Here is a 15,949-nt window from a genome sequence, read left to right as displayed (position 1 = left end):
TTTGTTAGGTTTTGATAAGACAACCTGATTAAAAATAGTGTTGAACAAAGTATAAAAAGTTGTCTACGTTTTGTCTTTAAGCCTGAATTTTTTCTTCTTCTTCTTTAGCTTCAGATGGATTTCAGATTAAATTATACTGGATGTCTTAATTTGCATTGAGAGTTTTAGCTGCTGCACACTTTGTGTTAACACCTTTTAATACCTCTTTGTCCAGCAGCATGATTAATGAGATTTGGTTAGCACATACAGCTTAGGTGGCCAAACTAATAAACTTAACTGAGACAGAGTCTTGGTCCAATTGTCAAACTTAATTACTGAAACTTTCCAACGTGTCCCATAGCTCTTCAATGTTGCTTGGTCTTTTAACAATATTCCAGTTTAAGTGGTAGTGCCTTTTTTAGTGTCGGGTCAACAGCTTTATTTTGTAATTTACTCAAATTCAAACACTTCCAACTTCAAAATTGTGATTGCTGCTAGTACCTAGCATACATGTTCATGTGGGCTGAGGAGGGACATCCCAAAACTAAACCAATACTTGGGTCAAACATTTTCAGCCCCATATGTTGTGGCCACTATGTGCCAGTGGGTCACACACTAAGAAACTGTCTCTGGGCTGTGTGGGCACTTAGCATGGTTTTTCATGTTTTTTTTTCTTTCTCTTAAATCAAAAGGATTTTGTTTTTCTTTAGTCATTGGAAGCTTGTCGACTGGCCATATGTGTCAATCCCGATTGGTAGGAACCCACTAGGTGAATGTTATTTTTACTTTAAATAACACTAAAGTTAATTAGCTCTTTTTACAGGACACATAGTGGTCTAACTGGGGCCTCTTTAAAAGTTTGCTAGTTCAGCCAAACATTTCTTTGTAGGTCTTATTTGTTTTGTGATTATTTGCTGAGTCAACTCCCGTGAGCCTCTGGGTTGTGAAAGGAAGCAGCAGTCGAAATCTTTCTCCAGTACTGTCTCTGAAGTGGCAACAAGCCACCAGTCATTAAGGCAGCGCCTCAGCATAGCATCACCACACCAAACACCTGAGAAGTACATAAACAGATTTGATTTACTGATATGGACAGTGCTGCACACAGATGTATGTGTAGACAAAACGACTGACCTGGCTTTAGGTCCTTCGTCATGGGAGGAACCCATGTCATAATACAGCCTCTGCAGGGCATTAGGTCTACTTTACTGTGCACTTGTGTGTGATCAGAGGGTTTGTTGGTTTTTGCTCTGCTGCTTTAACAGAAGCTGGGAAACAAACAGGAGGGGGGTCCCTCCTCCCAATTGTCTAATCCGCTGGTGTCAAAGTCCTTAAGTCTTTAAATGATCCTAATTGGTGCTATGTGATGGATTGATTCCTTACTTAAGTTGCTGATTCATCTGTTTATTGGGGACAAGTTTTATATGGTTTTTAAAAGCAAGTAGTGAATTGTTTATACATAAGCTAACTTTCCCTTTGATTATTTTATTTACTGGCAGAGGATGAGGTCAGATCCAAATTATAACATACCAGGGGAACTTAAATGCCGAAGACCCTTTTTTATGAAAGAGATGGGATAAAATATCTTCATTGGAAATATGTATAAAATGTTGAGTAGGAAAACAATAGGCCAGAATCTTAGAATAATCTTAGAATAGTTAGATTGATTTACTTTGGTAACCGCCCCCTTTTGACAGACCAACACCGCTACACTTCTATAAGTTAGTGTGTACGGACAGGGAGATCTTTGACCATTACTTTGCACATTATCTCTGGATTGTCTCTTTAATCTCTTTTCTCATCTCACCCCACAGGTTGTTGATATAATTTACGTAGATCTATTTTTGAATCATTATCCTGTCGACTCATGCCCATGCTGACCCATTTTCAGTTTTCCAGCAGAGACAACTGGATTTTTATTAAAAATATCCAGATATTTGAAAGAGAACATGTTGCCATGCACTCCGTCATGTTTACCAGGATGTTTAAAAGAGAAGCACTATCACTGAAACTCCACAACACTTAAAAAACAATGTTTGCTTTTCACAATAAACTTTGTTTTACACCACAGTCTCTCATTAGGCTTTAAACCTGTGCTTTTTGATAAAAATGTTCAATTTTAGTTGAATGTGAGCAAAGCACACATTTCTATCTGAGTATGATTATTCAGACGAAAAACTTTATGTTGTGCCTAAAAGTTTTGATTTTAGAAGATGTAAACTTTATTGTGAAAATCTCATCCAAAAAAACAAACAAACAAAAAAAAAGGTTTACAGCATTTTTCAAAAGTGGTGATAGACAAACAGACAGACAGACAGAACCAGAGGCTGAATGTACGTCAGTGCTGGTGAGCCATGGAAGGAGTCATTTAGGGAGTAGGAGTACTGCCGAAATTAATGTGGTGGTTTCAATTCACAATAAAGAGGTGTGACCACCTCTGTCACACATAAGAGTTTTTGAGAATAAGAAAAAATAATTTCCTGAACTGTTCTTTGTGCCAGCAGTGTGTTAGAAAAAGAGCTCTTCTGTTGCTCCACAGTGTCGTGTAATAGGTGTGATGGATTCTTCATGATGGAGACCAGATTGTTCAGAGACTTCCTGTCCTAGACCAAGGATTTTTCCAGCTTTGTGAATCAGTTTGTTGATCCACTCTCTACCGCAGGCTGGTAGAAGATCAACGACATCTTGTTTCAAACATGAAAGGATCGAAGCCACCTCAGGAAGTAGAATTAACTCATCCCTTTCTTGTACACAGCGTCTGTGTTGATCCTCCAGTCCAGTCCATTGTCTTATCCATCCCTGGTAAACCCAACCACTGAAGATTCATCTCAGTGTTTCTACTGGTGGCCTGAGACTGAGTTTTACCAGAAATCCGATGTGTACAGAGTGAAAAGGAACGGTGAGAAGACCGTCCCCTGAGGGACTCCTGTGTTGCTGACCACATCAGCTCACACTTTGGTTTAACTGAAACCACACATGTTTATGATGAGGATGGTAGGAAAGAAAATATATATTTTTTCCTGGTATAACTCACAAGCAAACAGTTGGCATACAGCATCAGAAGATTTTTCTGCAGACTTGGAGACTTTCTGATGCCACATTTTGCTGCAGAGCTTTAACATTAATCAGCAGCGGCTTTTTTTCCATCATGTTCACTGTGTTGAGATACAAGTAGGTCATCTTCTTCCTGTTTGTAGATTAGTTTTAAGAGAATAGATTTTTTTCTACCTGCCGTTAAGATTAATCTGCATATGTATAAATGTCTTACCTGACATTTATACCTAAAGGTCGCAATTTTGAACACTGCCTGGGAGAAATAGACCTTTATGCCATATTGTCGTACTTATACCTAAAAGTAAGTGAATTTAACTTTAAAATCTACAGACTAATCTAACTTTCTAAGTAGATTTATTTGAAAAAATTGTACATTTAAAAAAATGAGTTGTATGGATTCTTATTGTTGTTTTAAATGGTTTGTTAATAATTTTTAATAAAATTAATCTGGGAATTTTCTTCAACATGAAATAATCAAAGATTGTATCTTCTTTATTTCTTTTGTCACTGAGATCTGATCTTTGTACAGAGGAGCTAATAAGTGAGAGAGGAAATGACAGTATCTGAAAACAAAATATAAAAAAATTGATAGAAACATTAGGAAGAATAAAATGCACAATGGCTCTGTTGATGTGAGGTTCACTTAATTCCAACTAATTAATGAAGGCGCTTCTTTGAAAAAGTTTCTCGGAAGCAATTCGTCTCAACAAACACACAGACCTAAAGGGAGTGAAGCTGCTGCTAAACTGATTGACTCAATTCATTTCTGGGGATAAAAGCTCTGACATTTACTCAGTGAAGGTGTTATCACATTAGGCATAGAGAGGCTCTCCGTTATCCCACTATCAGCTTTAATTTTCTGCTCTCTGTCATTACATAAGACATCATGGTCCACGTTTTTTGTTACAAGCTCAAAACCTCAATTAGTGTGCAAGCTAAGGCCTGAGGATGACTCATTACCATAATAACAGCCCGTAATGTACTGTACTCCTATGACAACTATCATTTTGAGAGTCTTTGGTCTTTCACAAGGGCGGCTTGTGAAAGACCAACCATTAGCTCAGTCGCAAATGAAGGGGCTGTTACTTATTGATGCATTTTGTAGAACGTTTACTCATGTTTTGCTGTTTTTCATCTGCATAAATGAAGCTAAAATCAAGAGCAGCTCCGTGTTTCTATCTCTTCCCCAAGCCTGACCTCCATCTGAGTGTAATCTGACACCTACATGCTCTCTGTCCGCTGCAGCATAGAGAAACCACAGGGGTTTGTTTTTTGAAAACCAGAAAGACGATTTGGTAATAAATGACTGCTAGCACTTTCAGAACCGCAATCCTGACACTTTCGTATGAGTTCATTCACAAAATTTGTAGAGATTAAAGAAGTTTTGTATATGTATTTCACAGAAATATTACTTTGCTTTGTGAGGAACAGTTTTGCCTTCTGACTTTAGGTTTGCGGAACCCAAACCCAAACACATGCTTGGCTTCTATTGGAGACGAAGCCCACTTAAGCAGGCAGTGATCAATCCTCAGCTTTAATTTCTTAATGGCAGCATTGACCCTCTGGCCCTGTCCCTTCTCTCCAGCTCAAATTGTTTTTAAATGGCTTCGCTTTGCAAAGCTCTCAGCTCCTCTGATTGCATTAGCATCGGGCAGAGCTGGATAAAGGCTTTTGTTGCAGCCTGCATTAGTGTTAATTTATAATGCACATGTTTACGCGCCATATGTGTACCTTTGCGCATGTGTCTGTGTATTGTGAAGCACACAAATATTGACATGAACATCCAAGCGATGTCAGTTGTGAGTGCTCAGACTTTGTGTCTGTGTGTGGAGCTTCTTTGTGATTGATTGAAAGTTTAAAGGAGCCTTTTTGTATCGATTTCTGACACCATCATGTGGGACTGTTGCATGCTCTGCAGCCGTGAAACATGAGGACTTCAATGTTGTGTGATATTACCTCTTAAGCTCACCTGTTTCCTCTCAGTATGATCATAATTAATATATAACCAGTTCATTCTGGCGTCATCTCCTGAGATTCTGCTGTGAAAGCCTGGCTCTGGGGTTGGGTACGTTTAAAATTCGACAGTTGCATTGCAGTCGAGGAAATTTCCACTAATCCTAAAACGATGTCGAAGCATTTAAAGCAATTTTAAATTGAAGAATCAAAATTGAATTGAATTGCGAGATTAAATTCTAAGGAAATAATGTAAAAATTAAATTTTGTAGACATTAATAAATCTCTGACATATTCTTTCCCTAATTATTGTGGCATTTAGCAAATGGGAAAAATCTTGCTGATTCCAGCTGAACTTTGGTCTGATTTAATTCAGACAGAGAAAAAAGGTGTGTGTGTCTTACTAATGGGTGTGTGTTGTCTTCTGGCTTTAATTGTATATCCTGAAGCTCAGATGGAAGGCCTCTTTGTCTGAAAAGTTGCCGGCCTCTTATTGCGGTATGAATGCTCAGTATTGGGAGTACGTGCTGCCTGGACCACAGGCAAAAAGTCAGGGAATCCCCGAAATTCTCACGCTGTGTTTTCCGGGTACTTTCTCTGCACAACGCTTCAATTTTTCTCTTATCAAGTGGTTGCCTTCTGGCAATCAGATGATGGATGTTACAGTGCTTCACCAAATTTTCGCTCTCTGTGTGTGGAAAGATGATTTTCGATGCTGAAACAATGATGCTAGCGTGAAAGTTCAGTCGTGAAAAGAAGCGTTGATGATATTAACTAACATACTTTCTGCACTAGTTGTCTTAAAGTTTTTCATTTGTGTTGTCAGTATCATGCTATCTGCCGTTTCCTCCCATCCTCTTATCCCGTATGGTGTAATTAGGCCATGCTTTCCTCTGCCTTCAGGCCTGATTATTTAGAGCAACAAATGACCCACCTCCCATTTTCTTCCTGCTGTCACTCTGTTTATCCCCGCCTGTATCATTGTACAGCATTTGTTCTTGTCAACATAATATCTGTGTCGGAAACATTTTCCCTAACGACTCAAAAACTGACAGCTTGTCCATTCGTTTATTTCCCCTGATACCGTTTTAAAATATTTCTTTCTCTGTCTCCTCTTCTCTCTTTCTTACACCAATTCTTTCTTGCTAATCTCCTTTCTCTCTCTCTCCCTGTTGTTTTCCCTTTTGCTTATCCCTCTCTTCTGCCTTCATCTGCGCAGTATCAGTCCCACTGACCGGCTCTTATGTAACTGTCAGGTGATGTGTCCCCGCCTGTTGAAGGGCCTTAAAGGCCCACTATCCCTATAAACACCACCTCTCCCCTGCATTTAATTATTGGACTTCTTCATTATTGTCTGATTGTCTGAAAATGATTGTCTTAGATGCACTCTTGCAGAATAAAACTGATCCTTTCTAATATTTTTGGTTGTAAAATGAGATTTTACTCTCCTTGCGGATGCCAGTTGTAGGCAAACCCAGAGAAAAACTGATGGCGGGAAATGAGAGTCTGGGCACACGTTGAGCTTTACTGGAAACACTATCTCTACTTTTAGCCATCAGGTTGGTTGGAAAATAGTAAATTGGCTCTCATTGCTCACTGAATGCATTAGAACTTGTTCTTTATTGAACGGGGATTCTAAGGTCCTGAATGTGGTATTTTGTTTGTTACCATGTCTTTGGTTTTAAGGTGCGTTTTTCACCAGTCCTGTTCATTTGGAGGTGTAAATGTGTAATCAAACTCTAATGTGGATCAAAAAAGTGAATCCTGGTCTTTTACCAAAAACAAAAGAGAGACGCTTTACAGTTTTGTTTATATTTTGCAAAGAAGAAAGTCATGCTCAGTGTCTTCTTCTGAGGTTTCGTGTCATTTCTTTCAGTGGTTCTCAGGGGATGATGTGAAGCTGGAAACAAAAGCTGGTAGCAGATGTTAAATTAAAATATATTCCAGAAAACAAACCTGCACAACCAGCCATGTTTTTGTATTCAGAAGTTCATTTTAAGGATGGAATGAAATGTGTATTTTTATTTTGGAACGTAATAAAAACTAAAATGTGATAGAAGTTGCTTACCAACTTGCAAACTTTATCTATAGCATACGTTTCACTAAATGTTTGCTGGAGAAAATATTTTTACAACTTGATGTATATTGTGCAGGCCTATGAAGTAACTCAAACAGAGGTAGAGGGCAGTGTCAGGAAGACCAACTAGAATAGAAAATTGGCTAAAATATATAGAAAAACAAATTGACAAAGCAAGATTAATTGTTTGCATCATGAAATGTGGGCCTTGCTTCATATTGTTGCTGCAGCTGAAGATCTTTTGGATGGTCAACTAACGTAAACATTTTTTTCAATTTGACAATTCATTCATGAATATCCATACTAAATCACAAGTCCAAGATTTAGTCCAGATTTGATTGGTCTATCCATTTTAGATTTTAAATCAGAGCTGATAAAACTAGTCCAGAATCTTAAAAGCTGTGAAATAGCCCTTTACTGAAGTTCCAAATCACAACGTGTGAATTGCATGCATACATATTTACAAAAAATATATATTTGTTCATTTTTATTCATTTTTGGGTGCAGAAATTTGGCAAATAAAGCTGATTTTGATTCTTATTCCACCACCAGCAGCTTTGTGGCTCCACTGTACCAGCAGCTCTGGCAGCTCACTTGTCTAAATTGTGTCCCTTTTACTGAACCATATGGGGCAAGTCTAGCAGCATGATACGGCCATATGGTGCATCTTTCTTGCTCCATGAAAGCTTTATTTCAGTGTGACCTAAGTTATGTTTTGTTCCTATTTTTGATTGAGATTACAGAAATATTCTCCAAACATCCCAACCATCATTCATATTGAAGACTGACATGTTAAAGTGAATGAGGGAACAGTGATAGTGCCTATGTGAATTAGCTATTTCTATCTGAAGTAATTACTGACACCCACTATATTCCCACTGGGCTGCCCACATATTGCCTTCAGGCTCATTACAGTGATACATTGTTTTTTGTGACTCATAATCTGTGTTTGATAATGCACTCTGCGGGTTGTTTACATCACCAGGAGATTAAAAATGTACCTTTTTAAAATATTGTGATTAATTGTGCTGACTGAAACTCGGAGGAGACAAATGGCTTTTTAAATTTTATTTTCAACTTTACCATCATCTTTGTTTTTATTGTTAGGGTTTTGATCTTTACTCTGCTTACTTGTATGACTGGAAACTTCAAACACTCAGAGAAGAGTATACATTGTAATGAGGTAAACATTACTATTAATAAAGAAAGTAAAGAGATGGATGTTTGAACTTGGGAGTTAATTAGTCTACTGCTGTCAAATATAATGAGCATGCCCAGGCAGGGCCTGTTTAAACAGCCCTGGTCTCTGACCTGGTCCTACATGGTTGGATTGTGGAACCTCCTTAAATGTGAAGGGAGTCTATATAGTACTCTGAAAATGTATTTACCAACCTACAGATTTCTGCAATTTTTGGGTATTTTGTCAGACATAAAACAAAAACAGCAAAGTTTATATTTATTAGCCTGATTTCTGCCGCTGCTGGAGAATCAAAGAATTGCTTAAAGAGATTCTTTGATTCCCTTTTAGAATCAAAGAGAATCAAAGGTTTGTCATTTGGTATGTTATCACTAAGTGTCTGCTTTGCTTTCCTGTCTTCCTTTGGTTTAGCTGCTGATAACTGCTGAAGATGAGTAGTGGTGGGGGGGACACTCCTGAGCCCCCCAAAGGGGAATCTGTGAAGAGGAAAGACTGTCAGTCAGACCTCCTGGGACCCAGGTGAAAGACCTTGTCTTCAATAATAATAATAAAAAATAATGATAGAACATTTTTAGATGTAGCAGTATCTTCATTTTCACAGTGTTCTTTTAGTCTTTTATGCATTTAGCAGATCCTTAACTTTTTTAATCTTTGGGTTTTTTTACTTGAGGATTTAAAAGGGAGACATTTCTTCTCAAGTAAAGAACTAGAACTAAGAACAAACCAAACTCTGAAAAGCTAATAAGGATTTGGACATTAGTTTTAAATCTGAAATCTCTTCTCCTAGGAGAAGCACAGACACAATGCCTTTGTACACCTTGACCTGTTTTGCATTTTATTATGTTACCAGCAAAAAAAAAAACAACACACACACACACACAAAATGTCAATTTATATTCTTACGATTTTAAAGTAATTAAGTAGAAGAAATAGGGTACATAATTCTTACCTTTTCTTAACAAATTAAATTCTGAAATTTTGTTTTACATTTCAACCCCATTTTCTCTTCTACAACTAATTTAGTCTCAGTTTAAAAACAGAAACAAAGGGTTCTTATATACTATTACAGAAAATACAGCATCATGAAGGCCAATGAACAGGGGAAATGTATAAAGAATGTGATCTTACAAAATGTGAAGCACTTTAAAGTTATTCCAAATCTTTTGTAAATGATGAATTGCTGTTAATGGCACTTTAGGAAGAAAACAGTTGTGGTTCATTTTTACAGACAATAGTTTTGTAACGACACAAAAGTTGTCATAATGATGCTCAGTTCTTTGCACAGAGGTCATATGTCTCATTAATGTCAGGTCACCAAGAGGTCACAAAGTTAATTCAGGGTCACCGGGGAGGTCTTTGTCTCACAAAAAAGCTGGTCAGTGCACAAAGACAAAAGCTTTTCAGATGTAATGTCCAGCATTGTACAGTGATGTTTGTCTTGACAATTTCCACCACTTAGTTCTTTTTTCTCCAGTTGAGGTTGATTCATGGTTTTGGCATCATTCCTTGCTGTCCTGCAGCCCAAAGCGAAGTACCGAGAGGCGCAACAGGGAGCAGGAGAACAAATACATCGAGGAGCTGGCAGAGCTGATCTTTGCCAACATCAACGACATAGACGACCTCAACGTCAAGCCCGACAAATGTGCCATCCTCAAAGAGACGGTGAAGCAGATCAGGCAGATCAAGGAGCAGGGTGAGCTTTTTTGTCACTTCTTCTTTTTTGAAGGATTTGGTGTTAGATCCTCAACCCCGCTAGTTGACCCTACCAACCTCAAGTATTACTGAAAAAATAATGCAGATTAAATAGGAGAGCATTGGTTCACAAAAATCACTGCTGTGTACCTATTCAGGACAGTACAATATACAATTAGTACAATTATTATGATTTTATTCTACCTTGGGCAGCAGTAAACAGAGAATAGTTTTCAATTTCTGAAATTATTTAGATTAATACTGTCTAAAATTAAAAAAAGTATATAATTTACTGAATATTGGGTTGGATGTTTTTCAGTGAGTAAAGTAGCATAGCCGATGCCTGGATAGACAGATCATACAATAATTTAACCACTTAAAGTTTAATTATATAGCACATTTCAGCAACAAGGCAGTTCACATCATATTTTTCTGGTTCTTAAAAAATGATCAATGTTGAGGTTTAGAAATTTTCAGCTGTTCCTGAAGGCAACATGTTTAGCTGTTGGGGAAAATCCTCAGAACAGCATTTTATACGATGCACTGAGTTTGGGCTGATCGGTTGCTACAGTTAGCCATTAGCGTTAGCTAGCTTTTAACTCTATAATTTTAAGGCAGTTTTTAGAACAGATGCCACTTTTCCCAGATTATAAATAAATCTGTGAAGAGGAAAGACTGTCAGTCAGACCTCCTGGGACCCAGGTGGAAGACCTTGTAATAATAAAAAAAATTGTTAGATGTAGCAGTATCTTTATTTTCACAGTGTGCTTTTTGTCTTTTATGCATTTTGCAGATCCCTCCCTTTTTAAAGGGAGGGATCTGCAATGGTATGGTAGGTTCTGGACTTTCCAGTTTCAGATGTCCTGAATAAAGAAATTGAAAGGCTGCATAAGCTATTTAATTTGTTTTTCCATTAGAATGTCACAAGCCGCTTATTTCCTCAGATAACCATTTATTTATTACTAAATGGGCCTTCCAGTGTTTCCCACCATGAAAGGGGAACATCTGCTGGTAGAGAGTGTGATAGCTGTGGGTACTAGAAGAGCTCAGAAGTGATGTTTATAAAACTGAAATCTCAAGAGCCAATGTGGACTCCTTAACTTTAAAAAGTAAATAGAAAACAATCCCCTTCACTGTGGGAGCCCACAGACTGTGAAAGGACTGTAATGGTGAGACAGCCTCTGCTGGAGCGCTTATATAACAGTGACCAACATGAAATGAGCCTGCAGAGAGAAGCAGGAGGATCTGCTCCTCTGATTCGTCCCTCACTTTCTCTTAAGCTTTACTATTTCTTCACAATGTTCTCACCTTTTTACACTCCTCTGCCTCGTATTTAATCCTCTTTGCATAAATGTCACAATTTTATAAACCATCATTTTAATATACATTTCCACTCACTTAATGGATTTCTCATTATTTTCGTTCTTCCTCTTATCTGTTCTGTTTTCAGATTTTGTCTGCAATCTGCTCTCTTTCTCTTTACTTGATTCCTCTTCCTGTTTGGTTCCAGTCCTTTTTCTTGGTCTTTTTTTCCCTTTCGTCTTGGTTATTCTATTCATTAGAAACATTTTCTCCTTCATTTTTTTCTTTTTGGCTTTCTCTGTGTCTTTTTAATATCTGATGTGTTGCTCATCCACTATTTAGATTTTTCTTTTATATTCTAATCTTATTTTTTTTCATCCCACACCTCCAAGTTTGAATACAAAAAATATGGACATGAATGTGAACGCAATATGGGTGATTTCATTGATATTTACTTAATATTATACAACACATAATTGCATTTAAATTGGGTTGAAAACAACTCTACCATCACCATGTTTGACAGATGAGATCTAGTGTTGTAAGAACCTGAAATTTCGTTCAAGTATTTTTCCCCTGAGGAGGGAAAGTTTCCCCAGACCTTGAGAAACTCAGACATACAGTATTTAAAGGACATAAAATCATTAAAATCATTTCTGGACTTGGATTTTGCCATGATTCTAAAGTCTGTTCAGTTCAGTGACAGTTGCCAAAATAATTATATTATAGTGAAACAGAGAAACTACTAGCTGCACCTAGCCTTTATCACCAGTTATTAAATGATTTAAATGATTGAATTCTTCTGTACTGTGTGGAAATTATTTTGTTTAAAGTTATTCTATTAATTTTTATTTTCTTAAAAAGAATCCGTAGTAACTCAAAATTTATATTTACACACATATGACATTCATGCCTGTTGTGAGTGTAGAAACTTCGGACTTGAAAGCGCGTCCTGTCATCTTTCCTTTCATCTGTTCGTCTCTCGCTTGCTCATCTCCTCCTTTTGTGCCTGCAGTCACCCAGTTGGTGTCCATGTGTCATTGCACTGTTTGCATCTGAAAACAACAGCTGAATAAGCACAGACTCGCGCACGGGGATAATGCTCAAGTCACACAGCTGTGAGGTCAACAGCAGAAAAACACACTATTGTTGAGGAACATTTAACTGATAAGCAGAATTTTTTTTTAAAAAAGGAATAGAGAATGAAGAAAATAATGCCACTACTGGAAAAATGTTCATCCTGTGCTCAAATCAGTTTCCAGTGACAAGGTGTTTATGAGCCTCATGTTAGTTTTTACACGAATCTTTAGGTTGACCCCACTCTCAGATTGCAAAGGAATAAAAGCATGTATTTGTGTAGTATACAAATACTACATAAATATTATGGTGCAATTCCTAATATTTAGTTTGTTAGATGTAAATACTTTTTTACCTGAAATGACAGATAGTTCTGTCCTGTTTGTTTATTAGGACAGATTGACACAAAATCATCAAGGTTCCTGACCAATCTGTTTATTCATAACCATTACCCAAATGACACAACTCATAAAAAGTTAGGGAGTTTTAGCTTTTGGTACAAGCTGGTAAGTACAATGGATTAATAACGTTATTCAGGTAGTATCAACTTTTCACTAAAGCATTCTCAAAATGAAGGGCAGTTCTGTATTCAGTAGTCGGACCTGTCCACACTATAAAACTATTGACACCAAAGGCTCATTTGGTGACAACGGTGGCTGCTGCATAGTGCTCTCCTTGATCTTATCATTGGCGGCCATAGTTTCTGCTCAACATGGATCGACTTATCATAGAACATCACTGAGGCCGACTGACATCCGTGCAAGACATTGACATCCGTACCTTGCACTGCGGTCAGGTGCCTTGCAGGCCTGACGTGACTCCTGGGTGCCTCTCGCCTCCCTCAAATTTCCTGGGAGTTAAATGTCATCCAACTGGAAATTTCTAAAAGTTTCTATGACTTTTTAAGTGTCTCTTTGTCTCTGTTGCAATCTTTTGATGACACTCTAATCTCATCGGCCATTTCCGTCTGAGAGCATCCTCTTTGAAACCTTGCAATGGTGAGGTATTGTGTATCAGTTGTTAGATGTCTTCTTGGTCTAATGATGTCAAAATGCCAACAGTATGGTTGCCTTTTAAATACCAATTCTGATTGAACCAGAAAATGTATTGGTTGATTCATGAATCAAACACTTGTGTATTTTGTCGTTAAGCTTCTTGTTGGAGAACAGCAAGTTGTGCAAGAAGTACTTGAACATTGAACTGTTCGACATGTGCATTCAAAAGTTTAAGGAAGGTCACATTAAGTGCACCTGTAAAGGTTACAGTGTGGTTTCGGTTCATCTGAAAGCTGAATATCCCTTGCTTTTATGAGTTGTGTAAATGAAAACTGCTGCTTTAAGGTCTTAACCTTGGCTCGTGTGCTGGAAGTGCTGCTGAATGAAGTTAATTTGAGCTAATGAGTTGTGCGTTGGGTAATAAGGAAGATATGCGGCACCAAACTGTTAAGTCGTTTATGTGCAATCCTCAAAGATGTCAGCTGTCGAGAAGTTCAGAGGATTTGTTTTTAAAGTATATTTATTCACTAGAGATGATTCTTTTGTTCTTTTTGAGGAAAAAAAAAATAGGAAACGCAAACATAGAATCATGTCAGGTGAAATAAATTGTAATAACACATTTTATCGATTAAATAAACTTTGGCAATGACTTGAATTCCCTCCAGCTTGCACTGTAGTGCCATTCCGGACTCTGCAGTGACAGAGTTTTAAAGGCTGATGACTCCACAGCTCCAGTCCCACAAAAGGAATGTCAGCTATGTGGCCGAATGGGGCCATGGGAGGCTTAACAGTCCGGTGGTACGGCCATGAAGGAAAGGGAAAAAGTTGGTGCAAAAATGTACAGGAAAATTGTGCAACGAGCCGTGCTGTGAGTAACATGCCAGCCACTCAAATCTCCATGTCCTCTCACTGATTTCCACTCTTTATTTTAGAGTTGAAGTATAAAAATGACCATGTCAACTTTACCAGAAGAGAACGGCTTTCCAAGGAATGTAGTATGTGGAAGGTCTTCATGTCTTGTGTATGAAAACACAAAGTGGGTGCGTGGGTGAGGGCTTCATCAAGATAAAAACAACACTGTCAGCATTGTCTGCTTAAACAGACAACCTACGGCAAAAGCTTTACCATAACAAACTGCTTTTCCTACAAGGAGATATTTAACATACTAAATTATTTATTTTGATCTGTGTCTTCAGATTTGACATGTCCCTTTGACCACAGCAGCAATTATTCATGCATTTATAACATTCTTTTTTCACTGACAGGTTCTATTATCTTAACTTAAAGGTGATGCGAGATAAAAACATGACAAAAATCCCCTGATTCCCTTTTGAACCACCTGCTTTTATGTTGCTCATCACAGAAAAGACCCTGGTGACTAATGCAGAGGAGGTGCAGAAGGCAGATGTCTCCTCCACAGGGCAGGCCGTCATTGATAAAGACACTCTTGGGCCAATGATGCTGGAGGTAGGTCTAACTGTCATTGTTTTTTTTTTTTTTTTTTTTTTAAACTCATCTCTCAATATTTTGTGAATGTGTTCTACCTTGAAGGTGAGTGCAATCTAATGTGGAAGATTCTCATGCTGGAAAAAGCACGTTACACCAACGAGTTTTCAATCCTGCAGACCTTTAAGAAAAACTTTTATCTTATTGTTAGGGTAAATAATAAAAAAAATCAAAACAGGTATAACTTTAAAAATTGCTTTAGTGTAACCTGCAATTTTTCAAGTCTTTTTTCTGGTGTTAGAAAATAAAATAAAAAAATTCTCATTCTTTCTTGAAAGTGATGATACTTCCTGGAAGATTTGTGTAAGAACCTGGTGTGACTCCTTGATCAGCAGTAATGCCTGTGCAGCAAGCTGCGATCAGTCTCCATGGTAACCAATGGCTGGCTCCTCCGCTGCCATTACCAGATCAAGTTTTAAATCAGTTACTCACCACAGGATTAACATATTTCACAGTAGACATGCTGCACTGCCATCTTGATTGAAAATGAGGTAATAGGAAGCTCTAGTGCCAGACATGTTGCTATGTGAACGCTAGTAAACAAAAATACAGCAGTCTCCCTATTGCTGGTGCAAATGTTTTTTGTGGGCAGAGAAAAGCAATAGTGTAATGTTTCAGTCAACTCTGAACTAGTCTCGGCTGCCAGCCTTTATCTCGAAGACACTGCATTATTGCATTCATTGGGCCAGTTCAGCCTGTCGGGCCGCCCTTCAGGAGATAGGCATGTCACTCATTGTCTCTGCCCTACATACATCCCTGAAGGCCATGCTTATCTTTATTAAAAATAATAAAGACTCTACACTCTTTATTAGAGTGTAGAGGCAAAAACCGACTTAATTTTCCTTGAAAAAGACAAGCTGCTGTAGATGTGAGTGCTGCCATTCTTGAAATAGTCTAGTAACTTACTTAGATTTCATAATAATTATTAGATCAGCTGCATGTCTCTAAGTCATGTTTCCTAACCTAAGGTTTACATTAGCTGTGCAAAAAGACACAGCACAGATTGCATCATGTCATTATGTATTTAACAAAAACAAAATGTAAGTACAGAAAAAAAACAGATATATGCACAATATGTAAAGTCTCATATTTAAATGGGGCTCTTACTGTGTCTTTTGA

General features: G+C 37.7%; 1 protein-coding gene across 3 annotated transcripts in view; it reads left to right on the top strand.

Annotated features, from left to right (window-relative positions):
* The window catches only part of LOC102226120 (nuclear receptor coactivator 2-like), a 52,805-nt gene that overhangs the window by 17,682 nt on the left and 19,174 nt on the right, over positions 1-15,949 (top strand). For all 3 annotated transcript variants that reach the window (XM_023335169.1, XM_023335170.1, XM_023335168.1), the window contains 3 exons: positions 8,670-8,777; positions 9,779-9,951; positions 14,688-14,791. In XM_023335169.1, the coding sequence (XP_023190937.1) occupies positions 8,689-8,777; positions 9,779-9,951; positions 14,688-14,791 (366 nt within the window). In that variant the 5' untranslated portion in view covers positions 8,670-8,688. The remainder of the gene's footprint in view (positions 1-8,669; positions 8,778-9,778; positions 9,952-14,687; positions 14,792-15,949) is intronic.

The sequence above is a fragment of the Xiphophorus maculatus genome, chromosome 6 (genome assembly GCF_002775205.1).
Source record: "Xiphophorus maculatus strain JP 163 A chromosome 6, X_maculatus-5.0-male, whole genome shotgun sequence".
Lineage (NCBI taxonomy): Eukaryota > Metazoa > Chordata > Actinopteri > Cyprinodontiformes > Poeciliidae > Xiphophorus > Xiphophorus maculatus.
Note: the sequence above shows the minus strand (reverse complement) of the source record. Positions and strands in the feature narration are given on the sequence as shown.